At 38.1% G+C, this 12,866-nt stretch overlaps 1 protein-coding gene across 1 annotated transcript in view; it reads right to left on the bottom strand.

The window, feature by feature from the left end:
• The window catches only part of ULK4 (unc-51 like kinase 4), a 4,087,308-nt gene that overhangs the window by 3,895,949 nt on the left and 178,493 nt on the right, over nucleotides 1-12,866 (bottom strand). The window contains exon 3 of the mRNA XM_044064733.1: nucleotides 5,579-5,678. Within this exon, the coding sequence (XP_043920668.1) occupies nucleotides 5,579-5,678 (100 nt within the window). The remainder of the gene's footprint in view (nucleotides 1-5,578; nucleotides 5,679-12,866) is intronic.

Here is a 12,866-nt window from a genome sequence, read left to right as displayed (position 1 = left end):
TCTTCTGGAGCATTTGTCCATTTTTATGTATTTATACACATCCTGAAGATCTATTGAGCACATCCAATTGTCTTTCTCCAGAAGGGGGAGGACAGACTGAACTGTGACCATCTGGAATTTTGTTTGGTTGACAAATTTGTTTAGAATGTGGAGATCCAAAATTGGTCTCCAGTCTCCTGTCTTTTTTGGCACTAAAAAGAACTTTAGAGTAGAATCCGGATCCTATTTGTTCTGGTGGGACTGCTTGGATGACTCTTTTTTGAGACAGCTTTCTTATTTCTTGAGCTGCTGCTTCCCTTTGACTAGGTGGATCGTCAGAAATTTGTTTCAATGAGTTTGGGTAAATATTGAAAGGTATGTGATAACCTCTAGCTATGATCTTCTGCACCCAAGAATCTGTGGTTATTGTTTGCCAAGCAGGGTGGTGCAGAGAGAAACGTCTCCTGACTGCTTCCAGAGGAAAGCAATCAGGCCGCTCTTCAGGAGCGCTAATAGGGCTGTCCGGAGAAGGACTCCCTGGACCTCTAGTTATGTGGCCCCCCTCTGCCCCCAAAGAGTTACCCCCTCTGTTTCGGGGAGTAAATTTGCCATGTGTGTCAAAGAAAGGACCCTAGGATTTCTTATGTCATATCTTTACAGTCCTCGGATTCCTCAAATAAGGTCATTGGGGGGGGGGGGGTGGAAAAAAGTATGCCTACAGCAGACAGGTCTTGCTGTCCTTTTCACACCTGACTAAGGTGTCTTTCACTTCTAGGCCAAACAGGGAAGAAGCTTCCACTGGAGTGTTAAGAAAGGAAGACTTAAAAGGGTCTGCAAAGCTACAAAGGTGCATCCAGGTGTGATGTCTCATGACAACTCCTGAACCCTCAGCTCTGGCCACCCCTTCGGCAGTGTGAGAAATTAACCGCATGGACAAGTTGGCTATGGATTCCAGGGTTGCAAGCTGAGAGGCAACTTTGTCACGTACCTTGTCAGAGACTGCTCCTGCTAAGGTTTCAGAGATTTCTGAGACTAGGTCTCTCTGAAGCCTAGTAAAATGTGCCAAACAGTTCAAACACTGAATGGCAAAAGTCGATGAGGCAAACACTCACTTCCCTAACCTGTCCACTGCCTGAGACTTTCTGTTTGGTGGATGGACAGTCTGGCTCTCCTCGGCGAGCTCTTTCCTAGTGGCCGCCACCCCCACCATAGCGTCTACTGGTAGGCCCTGGAGCAGTGTGGACTTTCCTCGGGTGGGGATAAAGTTTTGTCTGGTCTCCATAGGATTGGTTCAATGGTATCAGGACTCTTCCATGCACGCTGCACGACGAGTTGGACTAACTCGTCTGCAGGTGGGGTTACCCAAGAAGTAGTGAGTTGAGCACGAAAAGCCTGAAAGAATATGGACTCCTCGGAAGGGTTGGTGGGCTTCCAGTCTCCCCGCTGCTTCAAGATTTCCAGTATTTCTCCAAAGGAGACATCCACAGTGGGGAACTGTGGGGACCCCTCCCCTTCATCATAGCCCATCCCATATCTTTGGTGAGGGACTCCTCAGAGGAGTCCATGTGCGTCCTCTTGCATGACCTCTTACGTGGTACCTCTTCAGTGGGGGCTTCTGATGAGGACTCCGAAGAGTGAGCACCCTGTGGTAGGGTATCTTGAGGCTATTGTGCTCGATGTCCTGATGCGGTGGTCTGTGTCAGCTGCAGTTCAGAGGGAAGATATAGCTGGTATTCCAACACAGACTGTTTGCCTACAGAGGCAAGGGCCCTCTCAATCGCTTGGAAAGCTGGCCCACCTGAAGAGGGATGGGAGCCCATAACTGAGAAGGACAACCTCAGAACTGGGGTCACACCCCGCTGCCAAGGAAGGAGCCCCAAGAGGCCTCGGTACTGTCAAGACTGCCGGAACCGTAGTAGATGGTGCCATAGACACTGTACTAGGGGCCATGATGCCTGCAGTTCAGTCATGATCCTGAGGATGTCTCTGCTCTGAACGAGCCAAAGTCCAAAGGGTCGGCTCTGGAACCACAGTGAGATCCACCAGAGGAACAGGAGTGGGAACTGAAGTAGGCATTGGTGCTGAGTGATTCGATGCCTACAATGAGGTCAAAGGAGAAGAATAAGTTGGAGTCTGTGGAGAAAGACTCCCAACTCCAGTTGGGAGGGGAGTTCTGGAAGGTGTTGGAATCCTTCTGGCCATCAGGAGCTGATCCACAAGATGCAACACATCCAATTCCGAGAGGCTCTTGGTAGATCAGGTCAATATCCCTGATGGAAAATCAGGTCATTCCAAAAAAGGGCTACACTGTCGCCCAAAGAAAGGATCCGCCGTGGGCGAGTATCGGGTCCGAGCAGTCTCTCCTATTTTCACCATGGTCTCAAGATAACATGTATGGGGTGGAGAAAGTGTCTGGTGGTGGGTTAACTATTATTGGTGCTGAATAGGATGGAACCAAAATTAAAGGCGTAGTTGGTACCATAGAAATTGTTAGTGTGGTGGCTGGTGTCAGGATCAAAATTATTGAAGACGGCACCAAAGTGGAAACACGTGGCTTCAGTAACAAAGACGGCACCATGGAGGGCAGTTGAGGCCACGGAGCCGAAGTGGTTGGTGTCAGTTTGGGTATTTTTGGTTTAGGTTCAGACTACCTATCACCAGAGGGTGAGGAAGGAACAATGTGAGATCTTTTTTTGTGTTCTTTCTTTGGAGGGGATGAGCCCTCCAACCCAGAAACAGACTCTGAAAAAGGAGTTTTTAATAGGCCCTTAAGTATCAATTTGTTTTTCCTCTCATTTAGGATACGAGAGCTGTACCCTTTACAGATGTCACAAGGAGGGTGAACAGATAGGTGGGGGACACCCAGACAATAAACATAAGAGACAAGGGTGTTGGAATTAGGCATTTTGTGACCACATTGGTTGCATTGATTAAATCCTGTTGTCCCTTTTTTCTCTGACATGGTGGAGAACAAGTTGAATCAATAGTTTAAAAAGTAGCAACAAATACAACAGAAATGCAATACTAGTATAAACTCTATAAGCAAAAGGAAAAGAAAGCATTTTTTTAAGGCAGGACAAAAATACCACCAATGGTATGAAGATTACCTCAGAGGTAAGGGGAAGAAATTAGAGGGAGAAAGGGAAGGCCTGTACCAACGATGGTAGTAAGATTACCGAGTTGGTAAGGAGGCAAGAAGAACATTTCTCAGAAATAGGGTAAAAAGGTTAGCAACTAACAAGAGAAGGTCTTACAAGAAATAATTAACAAAAGTCTGTGGTAAAAAGAGTTTTCAAAGTAATAATTCATATAGTACTTTGCTGAGAGCTGGCTTGACACGTCTTAATGGTTACATGGCAAATGAGATCCGAGGTAACAGGGAGAGGGGCACTATGGGTAAAGCTTAGCTCAAGAGTTTTTTGGCTGGCACGGGCTTGTTATAAGGTTGACTCGGTTCCGAGGACGGAACAGACACCCATCACTAAGGGATGAATGAAAATTAACAACATCAGATTGAAGTATTTAGGAGTATGGATTAAAAAGGATTTGGTTATGGCACCTAAGGATATGTGGGAAGAGACTAAACAAAAGATAATACAAAAACTGAGAAACTGGGGGGTCTTACCTATGTATATGGTTAGCAAGATACAAACAGTAAAAATGTTTTTAGTCCCTTTAGTTTTATACACAGGTCAGACATATTTTTATCAACCAGAGAAGTTCTGGACAGTAATTAAAGAGTCAAAGGATTTTACTTGGAAGGGGAAGATGGAGAGATCCAAATGGGTAAGTTGATCATCTCAACAGAAAATGCAGGTTTAGGATTACCTGATTTTAAGAGATATTTTAGAGCTACACTGTTAAGGCTCTTATACATATCACAAGCAGAAAGCTACAATTCCATGTAGAAGGGGGTGATGATGAAGCGGGGGGGGGGGCAAATCAAGAAATAAGGAAAGAATGGGATTTTGGATGCAGTTCCTTAAGAACAACAACAATCATACATAATATTATATTCATAAAGTAGTAAAACGCATACTTAGAACAAATCCAACAAGAGAATGGAGAAAGGAGATTCTACTGATAGGGAAGACTGCAATTAGGGGTACAAAGAATAGACAAGAGGGGGCTTAAATTTACTGGAGCAAACTATCAAAGGAACCACGAAATTGAGAACAAATATTTAGAGAAGGAAAGGTAAGAGAATGGGAAGGGGCCAAGAAGACATTTGGATTGCAGGCTAGTGATTTCCTTCCTATTAGGGATTGATATTAGAGTATAGACAAAGAGAAAGGGATATGAAAATCCTAAATGAAAGACCTGCACTGGTTGAGTTTTTAAATGAATCTAAAATAGAAGCTGCTGTTAAAAAGGCATAATTATTAAGGCAAAATATTGCACAATAACTATAGGAATCAGTCAGAGGAGATCAGAAAAGATTTGGAAGACAGATTAGATATGCAATTTACAAAGAAACAATGGGATAAAATATGCATGGCTCCCAATTATGCATAAAGTCTAGAACATATAGGATTTTTGCCTGGAAGTGTTTGCATATATACTTTTGTACACTAAGACGACTCCGAAAAATTCTTTCTCAGGTAAATGACATGTCGGAGGTGTAATGGGGAAGAAAGAGGTAAAAAGATGCAACTGGGAACATGTTTTGGGAGTGTAATGTGTTGGCAGACTTTAACATTTCCCTACAGAATACTCTGTTAGGAATACTGGGTTAGCAAATGAGTGTAACTAAGGAAATTATTTTTTTTTTATCTGGGATCTTGGATCTGAATTGCCTAGATATAGTATGACCTTGTTAAGTTTAATTCTGGTGGCTGCCAAAAAGCAGTTGCTAGAAATTAGAAATCAAAATGTAAACAAACTATACTTGAAGTAGTAGATATTTTAACAGAGGTTAGAGAACAGGAAGTGGGATGTTTGAAAAGGGGTAGGACTAAATTACATCAAAAGAAATGGAAACTGAGAGAGCCATACATGCAGAAAAAATGTTTTGAAGGAGCAATGAGTTTTAAGAAAAGGCAAGAACTGAATAATTTATATAATGCAATGATTAAAGGATATATAAAAATACATGCAATGCTTTAGGTTTGTAAATGAGAATTTGTTAATACTGTTTAATTACTTTTATATACATGCAAGTCTGCCTAATTCAATAAAGGTGTTATCATTTTTTTATTTCCGTTATTTCACTGTCAGATGTGTGCACCAAGCATGCTAACATCAGTGCACCAGTTTTAGGGATAACGACCGACTGCTGCATTAATGATGGCTCCTGACTCCTCATCTGTTAACTCCTCATTAGAATTTTCACTCCTACTCTTTACTGGAAGATAAGCTTCTAGAGCAGTCAGGGGCCCACCTGCCAAAGCGTTATGTCTGGGATTTTCCGGAAAAGAGCAATAGTGGGAAATATGGATTAGGTAAATGAGGAAAAAGGAGCAGATGGAAGTTAAGCAGGCGTTGGTACCCAGACGGCAGAAGGGAAAAAATAAATGCACATACATAAACGTTGGAATTTTAGACATAATTTAAATTCTTTAAACCAATACCTATTAAGAGATGAAAATTTTTTTCATACCTGTGCATAACTCTGTGACAAGCCAGAGGTGATTACTGGTTTCGTACCACTCATAAAATGTAACCACATTTGTATGTCTGATGTCATGTGTAAGCCGCACCTGTAACAGAGATTGCACACACTAATTAAGTGAAATATTTTATTCATATATCATTCCAGCTCACATGCTGTTTAGTAGTTAATGATTTTGCAAAACTCCACAAGATCATCTGCACCAAAAATTATAAAGACATGAAATATCCATTACTTAAACTGATGCAAAATGACTGGTATGTCTCAAAAGTGTCAGTTTTATTTAAAAGACCACTATAGTTCGAGACTAAAATGTTTTTTATTTGATGCCTATTATAAGTGAATCAGCAAGAAGTTCAGTTGCTAATTTTGTTGGAAGGATGAAAATGCTGTAGGTTGTAGACCTACACAAGGTTGTTAGTTTTATGTTCCAGTAAAAAAAAACAAGTAATCTCCATGATTTCCTCGAAGTCTCAAAACAACCCACTAAACAAGTGTAGTGGGTCCAAAAACAAAACAGTGTAAGAAACTTCTCTGTGTAGAAGATTTTCAGTCCATATACCTCTCGTTAATCACTGTATATTAATCAGATCAGACAATAGTAGAAGGAGCAAACTTAAACTCGTCTTTAGTCAAAACAAAACAAAAAATAATAATAAAAAATATATAATTGTACAGCATTACTAAGTATTCGAAAGTAATCCAAGCAAGGCAGGCAGGCAGGCAGTCTGTTTCCAGTCGAAAATCCTTTATTAAGTACACAAACAAGCGATCCACGTAAAACAAAAATAGAGTAATAATTTCCTCACAAGCTTTCTAAATGTGTATATATATATATATATATATATATATATATATATATACATACTTTTTATCAGGCATGGGAGTGGTTTATTGTGCTATAAAACAAAGTGTTGGTACACATTTTAAATTCACATCCCTTCCCCATCAGTGTGACATTCGAGCTGGTCCTGCCCTACTTAGTAGCCGTCATAGTATTATAACCCTTATGTACTTTAAATAAAATTTATAATGATGTTGTACCTCTTATTTTACCAGATTATTAAGTCTGTGATTTTATCCAAGACAATATACTACATGGCTGGAAATATATCAACCTTAGTTCATTTGGCAATCAAAAAATATATACATATGTATTTTGCATGTAAAAATCAATTTCTATTTTCATAACCTATTGTTAACAAAGATCACTTTCGTCCTTCTAGACTTCTTCAGGTCTGTGTACAAGAACCCTAAAAACTATCTATAAAAACATATATAACTGTATAATTAGTTTGTATTTTTATTACACATCATTTTGAATAAAGTGGAAAAAAGAACCAGAAAAAAATAAAAATAAGAAATTTATGTATGATGATGGAAGCAAAATATACACTTAAATTGCAACTGATTTAAAATGGTATTTAAAACCAACTGGTAGAATAAAATAAAATAAAATACAATTAGTCATGTAAACAATGTGGCAATTTTCTAAGTTCCAGTGCACTTTTAATTGAACAGTAGTAGTTTAGTCCAAGCTTCCTAAAAGAGTTCAGCTTTAATTGCCACATGAGTTCATGTTTCTCCAGAATATTCGGGGTGTCTCCTTCAAGATCACCCATGTCTATGTGGTTTACTATCATATTTCGAATGACACTCGGTTGACCGCACTATGTTCGACAACGGAAAGTCGAACATGGCAATGTCGAACTTCAAAAGCAAGCCTAGGAATGGGTTTTTAACATGGGTCGAGATAGGGGTTCACTGCTATTGCCGAACTACAAACCTCGCCCCTATCTCGACCCATGTAAAAACCCATTCCTAGGCTTGCTTTTGAAGTTCGACACTACCATGTTCAACTTTCCGTTGTCGAACACAGTGCGGTCGACGGAGTGTCATTCAAAATTATGATAGTAAATAGTCTATGCGATCCAGGATCTGGAACTTAAAACCTGTGTGTCTTTTATGAAGAGAAAGGTGTTTGGCTAGTGCATTATTTTTACATCCAGAGCGGATTTCTAACAGATGACATGAAATCCTACTCTTGAGTTTATTTACAGTCTTGCCCACATACAATGCATCACATTCATTGCACTGTGCCCTGTAAATTACTTTTGTAGTGTTACAGTCACCCCCTGCACTGGTTTTAATGATTTTCTTTAAATAAGGGCAATAAAAACTATCACCTTGCTGTATAAACATACAAAATGTACAATTAGTTTCACATCTTTTAGTGCTTTTCTCATGTGGTCTAGGTTTAAATTCAACAAAACTTCTAATGTTCCTGGCCTTCCTATAAACCAAATGATAGGGCTTCACCTAAGATGTTAATCAGAAAAGGGTTTCCTGTGACAATGTCCCAGTTTTCTTCAATAAAATTTTTGATACTATGATAATCCAGTGTGTATGTCAGGATGCAGCTATTTTTGCATTTGTTATTCTCTGTGGAATTACTTAACATTCTTCCACTGGGGAGGTTAAGTGAAGGTGCTTCAGTCCTTTTCAGTTCTATAATGGGTTCCAGGATGTTTTTTAACATCTGACTTTCGTAGCCTCTCACTAGAAAACCATGCTCTAAGTTGTTCAGGTTTCTCAAAATGGTTCCATCTCTGTGGTAATTCTAGCTAATCTATAGCCTTGGGACTTCACTATATTATACTTGGTTTTTGTAGGATGTATGCTTTTACTGTAGAGTAGTTAACCCTTGTTGGTTTTCTGAATAGATCAGTGGTGATTCTGTTATTGTTGGTGTCCTTGGAAATCTGCATATCTAAGAAAGTGTTTTGAGTATAGCTATGGGAAGAGGTAAACTTCAGGAAGGGGGTTGTTTGATTGAGGTAAGTGATAAAATCTCCAAGCTGCAAGGTGTCACCTTCCCACACAATAACGATGTCATCAATAAAACGTAAATAGCATGTGATATGCTGCATGTAGTCTGTGTTGTTTAACACAAAGTCCTCCTCCCATTTGCCCAGGGCTATGTTAGCTATGTTGGGAGCCATAGCAGCCCCCATTGCTATACCAGTTTTTTATTTGTAGCGTTTGCCATTGAAAGTAAAGAAATTGAAGTCCAGTACAAGATTAATGAGCTTGCTTAAATTTTTGCAGTTGTGCCTGTGTACCCTGATTATGTTTCTTAAAAGACTCCATAGTTGCTGTTGTACAGTAATTGTGAGGGTACATTTACCTTGATTACTTGCTGAAACCTCAAGCAGAAAAGAATAAGTCATACATAAGAGATTCAATGGATTTTTTGAGGAAAATAAAAAAAATTACAGTGGAAGCTGACAGTATTTTATTAACTATTGATGTGGAATCCTTGTACACAGTGCTCCCTCACAATTACTGTATAACAGCAGCTATGGAATCTTTTAAGAAACATAATCAGGGTACACAGGCACGACTGCAACTTAGAGAATGATTTTCTAGTGAGAGGCTATGAAATTCAGATGTTAAAAAACATCTTGGAACCCATTACAGAACTGAAAAGGACTGAAGCACCTTCACTCAACCTCCCCAGTACAAGAATGTTAAGTAATTCAAGAATAACAAATGCAAAAATAGCTGCAAGACACGCAGGTTTTAAGTTCCAGATCCTGGATCGCATAGACGGTTTACTATCATACAAATAGTTAGTATTTTTATTACACATCATTTTGAATAAAGTGGAAAAAAGAACCAGAAAAAAATAAAAATAAGAAAAAAGTTATGTATGATGATGGAAACAAAATATACACTTAAATTACAACTGATTTAAAATGGTATTTAAAACCAACTGGTAGAATAAAATAAAATAAAATAGAATTAGTCATGTAAACAATGTGGCAATTTTCCAAGTTCCAGTGCACTTTTAATTGAACAGTAGTAGTTTAGTCCAAGCTTCCTAAAATAGTTCAACTTTAATTGCCACATGAGTTCATGTTTCTCGAGAATATTCTGGATGTCTCCTTCAAGATCACCCATGTCTATGTGGTTTACTATCATAATTTCGAATGACACTCGGCTGACTGCACTATGTTCGACAACCGTTAAAAACCCATTCCTAGGCTTGATTTTGAAGTTTGACATTGCCATTGTCGAACATGGCATCATTCGAAATTATGATTGCAAATCGCATAGACATGGGTGATCTTGAAGGAGACATCCCGAATATTCTGGAGAAACATGAACTCATGTGGCAATTAAAGCTGAACTCTTTTAGGAAGCTTGGACTAAACTACTACTGTTCAATTAAAAGTGCACTGGAACTTAGAAAATTGCCACATTGTTTACATGACTAATTGTATTTTATTTTATTTTATTCTACCAGTTGGTTTTAAATACCATTTTAAAGCAGTTGTAATTTAAGTGTATATTTTGTTTCCATCATCATACATAAATTTTTTTCTTATTTTTATTTTTTTCTAGTTCTTTTTTCCACTTTATTCAAAATGATGTGTAATAACAATACTAATTATACAATTATATATGTTTTTATAGATAGTTTTTAGGGTTCTTGTACACAGACGTGAAGAAGTCTAGAAGGACAAAAGCGATCTTTGTTAAGAATAGGTTATGAAAATAGCAATTGATTTTACATGCAAAATGTATATGTATATATTTATATATATTTTCTTTGATTGCCAAATGAACTAAGATTGATATATTTCCAGCCATGTAGTATACTGTCTTGGATAAAATCACAGACTTAATAATCTGGTTAAATAAGAGGTACCAGATTATTATAAATTTTATTTAAAGTACGTAAGGGTTATAATATTATTATGGCAGCTACTAAGTAGGGCAGGACCAGCTCGAATGTCACACTGATGGGGGAAGAGAAGTGAATTTAACATGTTCTCAGCTGGAGCGCCTTCAGTGTAGAGTCTGCATGTCCTCCCCGTGATCGAGTGGCGTTCGAAAGACATGCGTGAATTGGCATGCCTTCGTTGAAGGTTGGGTGTCAAGCTGGCATCTCACCGTAAAAATCTACTGCCAATCATTAGCGGACCAGAGTTCCACTGTGGCGACCCCTAACCGGGAAAAGCTGAAAGAAGAACAACCAATAACACTTTGTTTTACAGCACAATAAACCACTCCCATGCCTGATAAAAAGTATATATATATATATATATATATATATATATATATATATATATATATATTTAGAAAGCTTGTGAGGAAATTATTACTCTATTTTTGTTTTACTTGGATCGCTTGTCTGTGTACTTAATAAAGGAATTTCGACTGGAAACAGACTGCCTGCCTTGCTTGGATTACTTTCGAATACTTAGTAATGCTGTACAATTATATATTTTGTATTATTATTTTTTGTTTTGTTTTGACTTAAAACAAGTTTAAGTTCGCTACTTCTACTACTATTATCTGATCTGATTAATATATAGTAATTAACTAAAGATATATGGACTGAAAATCTTCCACATAGAGAAGTTTCTTACACTGTTTTGTTTTATGTTCCAGTACTGACATTGCAGTGCAACACTAGGAGGAGCACTGCTCTACTGCATTTCTGCCCTTTAGAACATTAAATCTATCTTCTACCTGAGTAGGTTGACATCAAAGATCCTGAAACATTTACTGAAAAAGAGTATGGGAGTTTGCTTAATAACTGGGCAGATGTTCTCATCTGTATTAATACCAGCTTGGGATGTTTCTAAAAATAGGCTGCAAACCACTTGAAGCAATTCTGTCAACAAGATAGATAAACACATAAATAAATAAATATTTACTTATGTCATATTATGTTGTACTGTCCTATTTATTTTTTATTTTGTGCATGTGTGATTTCAGCCTCTAGAATGAACTTCTACTATATTCTTAGTGATCCAAGCACCTCTTCTGATTTCATAACAAACCTATGATGAAAATAAAATGATATGTGTGTGTGTGTGTGTGTGTGTGTGTGTGTGTGTGTGTGTGTGTGTGTGTGTGTGTGTGTATGTGTGTGTGCGCGTGTGCACTTAAGCGCATGTTTACATATACACATTACACATGCACACAATAAATATTTGCTTATCTACATGGAAGCACACACCGTCACCTGCAGAAGACTTAAAGGGACAATCCCAGGGATTTTTTTGTTTTGATTCTGTCTTTGTTTACATTTCAGGCTTGCCTTTCTGAGCATGCTCACCTTTGGCTGAGGGGGATGGGGGAAGAGAGCCTGCAGGAAGTTTCAAAGGTGTGAGCCACATTCCATCTCAAATTGCAGTTGTACTGACAACAGCTTTCCTTGTGAGCCATTCATTAGTGTAATCTGTGCATTTTACCAATTGAGAAAAGTAGCTTTTCAGGCATTTTATGACCTGACAGCTGCTGCTACTCTACAAAGCACATCAGCAATGCAAGGCTTTTAAAGCATTGTTTTTTTTATTTCTTTCATATTTTATTCTGTGGTGACTGTAAATCCTGGCCAACTACAAAAAGTTTATGCCATGGCTTCTACCTATAGAAAGCATCTGAATGAGACAAACATTCATGGTTCTCTCTCATTTCATGTTTTAATGTGTTCTGATTTTTGAATACTAGCCTGGTGTTGTCACTTTCTGACCTGCTAATAATTCCATAGAAAGCAAGTGTGTGACAAGTCAGCTGGACCATTAGTGAGGACACTCTTCTGTTCCTTTTTCACTTTCTAGTTTGGTATGTGCTGATTTCTGAATACTACTAGACAAATGCACTATTTTTATGAGCAGGCTGCTTGTACAACTCTAGAAGCATGACTGATGCAAAGTTTAAAAGTTAGTAAACACTCATCTTTTCCTTTCACTTCATATTGTATTTTTGCTGATTTCCAGCTACAAGCCAAATGCACTTCCTAGTGTACATGATACATCTTAGTGCGTTGCTGCATTGTACTGTTTTCTCTTTTAACCTTATGTCAGTATGAATCTATTTCTAGTTGTACTGTTAAAACAAATAACTGAATTGATACTGTACAGCTTTTGGCATCATTCTAAGAGTTTGCAGTACCAAACGAGTGTCTGATTCCTGGTCTGATGATGATGATTAGGCCTACATGGTGACGTTTAAACTGTTTCCATTCCAACTTACATGATAGCATACCTCTCGACCTCTTAGCACAAAAAATCTGGACAAAGCCTAAAGTAATAATGAACAAATGCCCAAAAATAGAGATACATTTTAAATGTTGTTCTTATAAACTTAGAAAGTTGCAAGACTAACAGGACTTCTTAGTGTCCATTTTGTGAAGGATATGAAGTCAGAAACTCAAATGTGTTTTGACTTCAATAGTGCCATTTATAGACAAGAAAAT

This window comes from Protopterus annectens, chromosome 3.part0 (genome assembly GCF_019279795.1).
Source record: "Protopterus annectens isolate FY-2018-M chromosome 3.part0, PAN1.0, whole genome shotgun sequence".
Taxonomy (NCBI): Eukaryota; Metazoa; Chordata; order Ceratodontiformes; family Protopteridae; genus Protopterus; species Protopterus annectens.
This window is presented reverse-complemented; position numbering and strand designations above follow the sequence as displayed.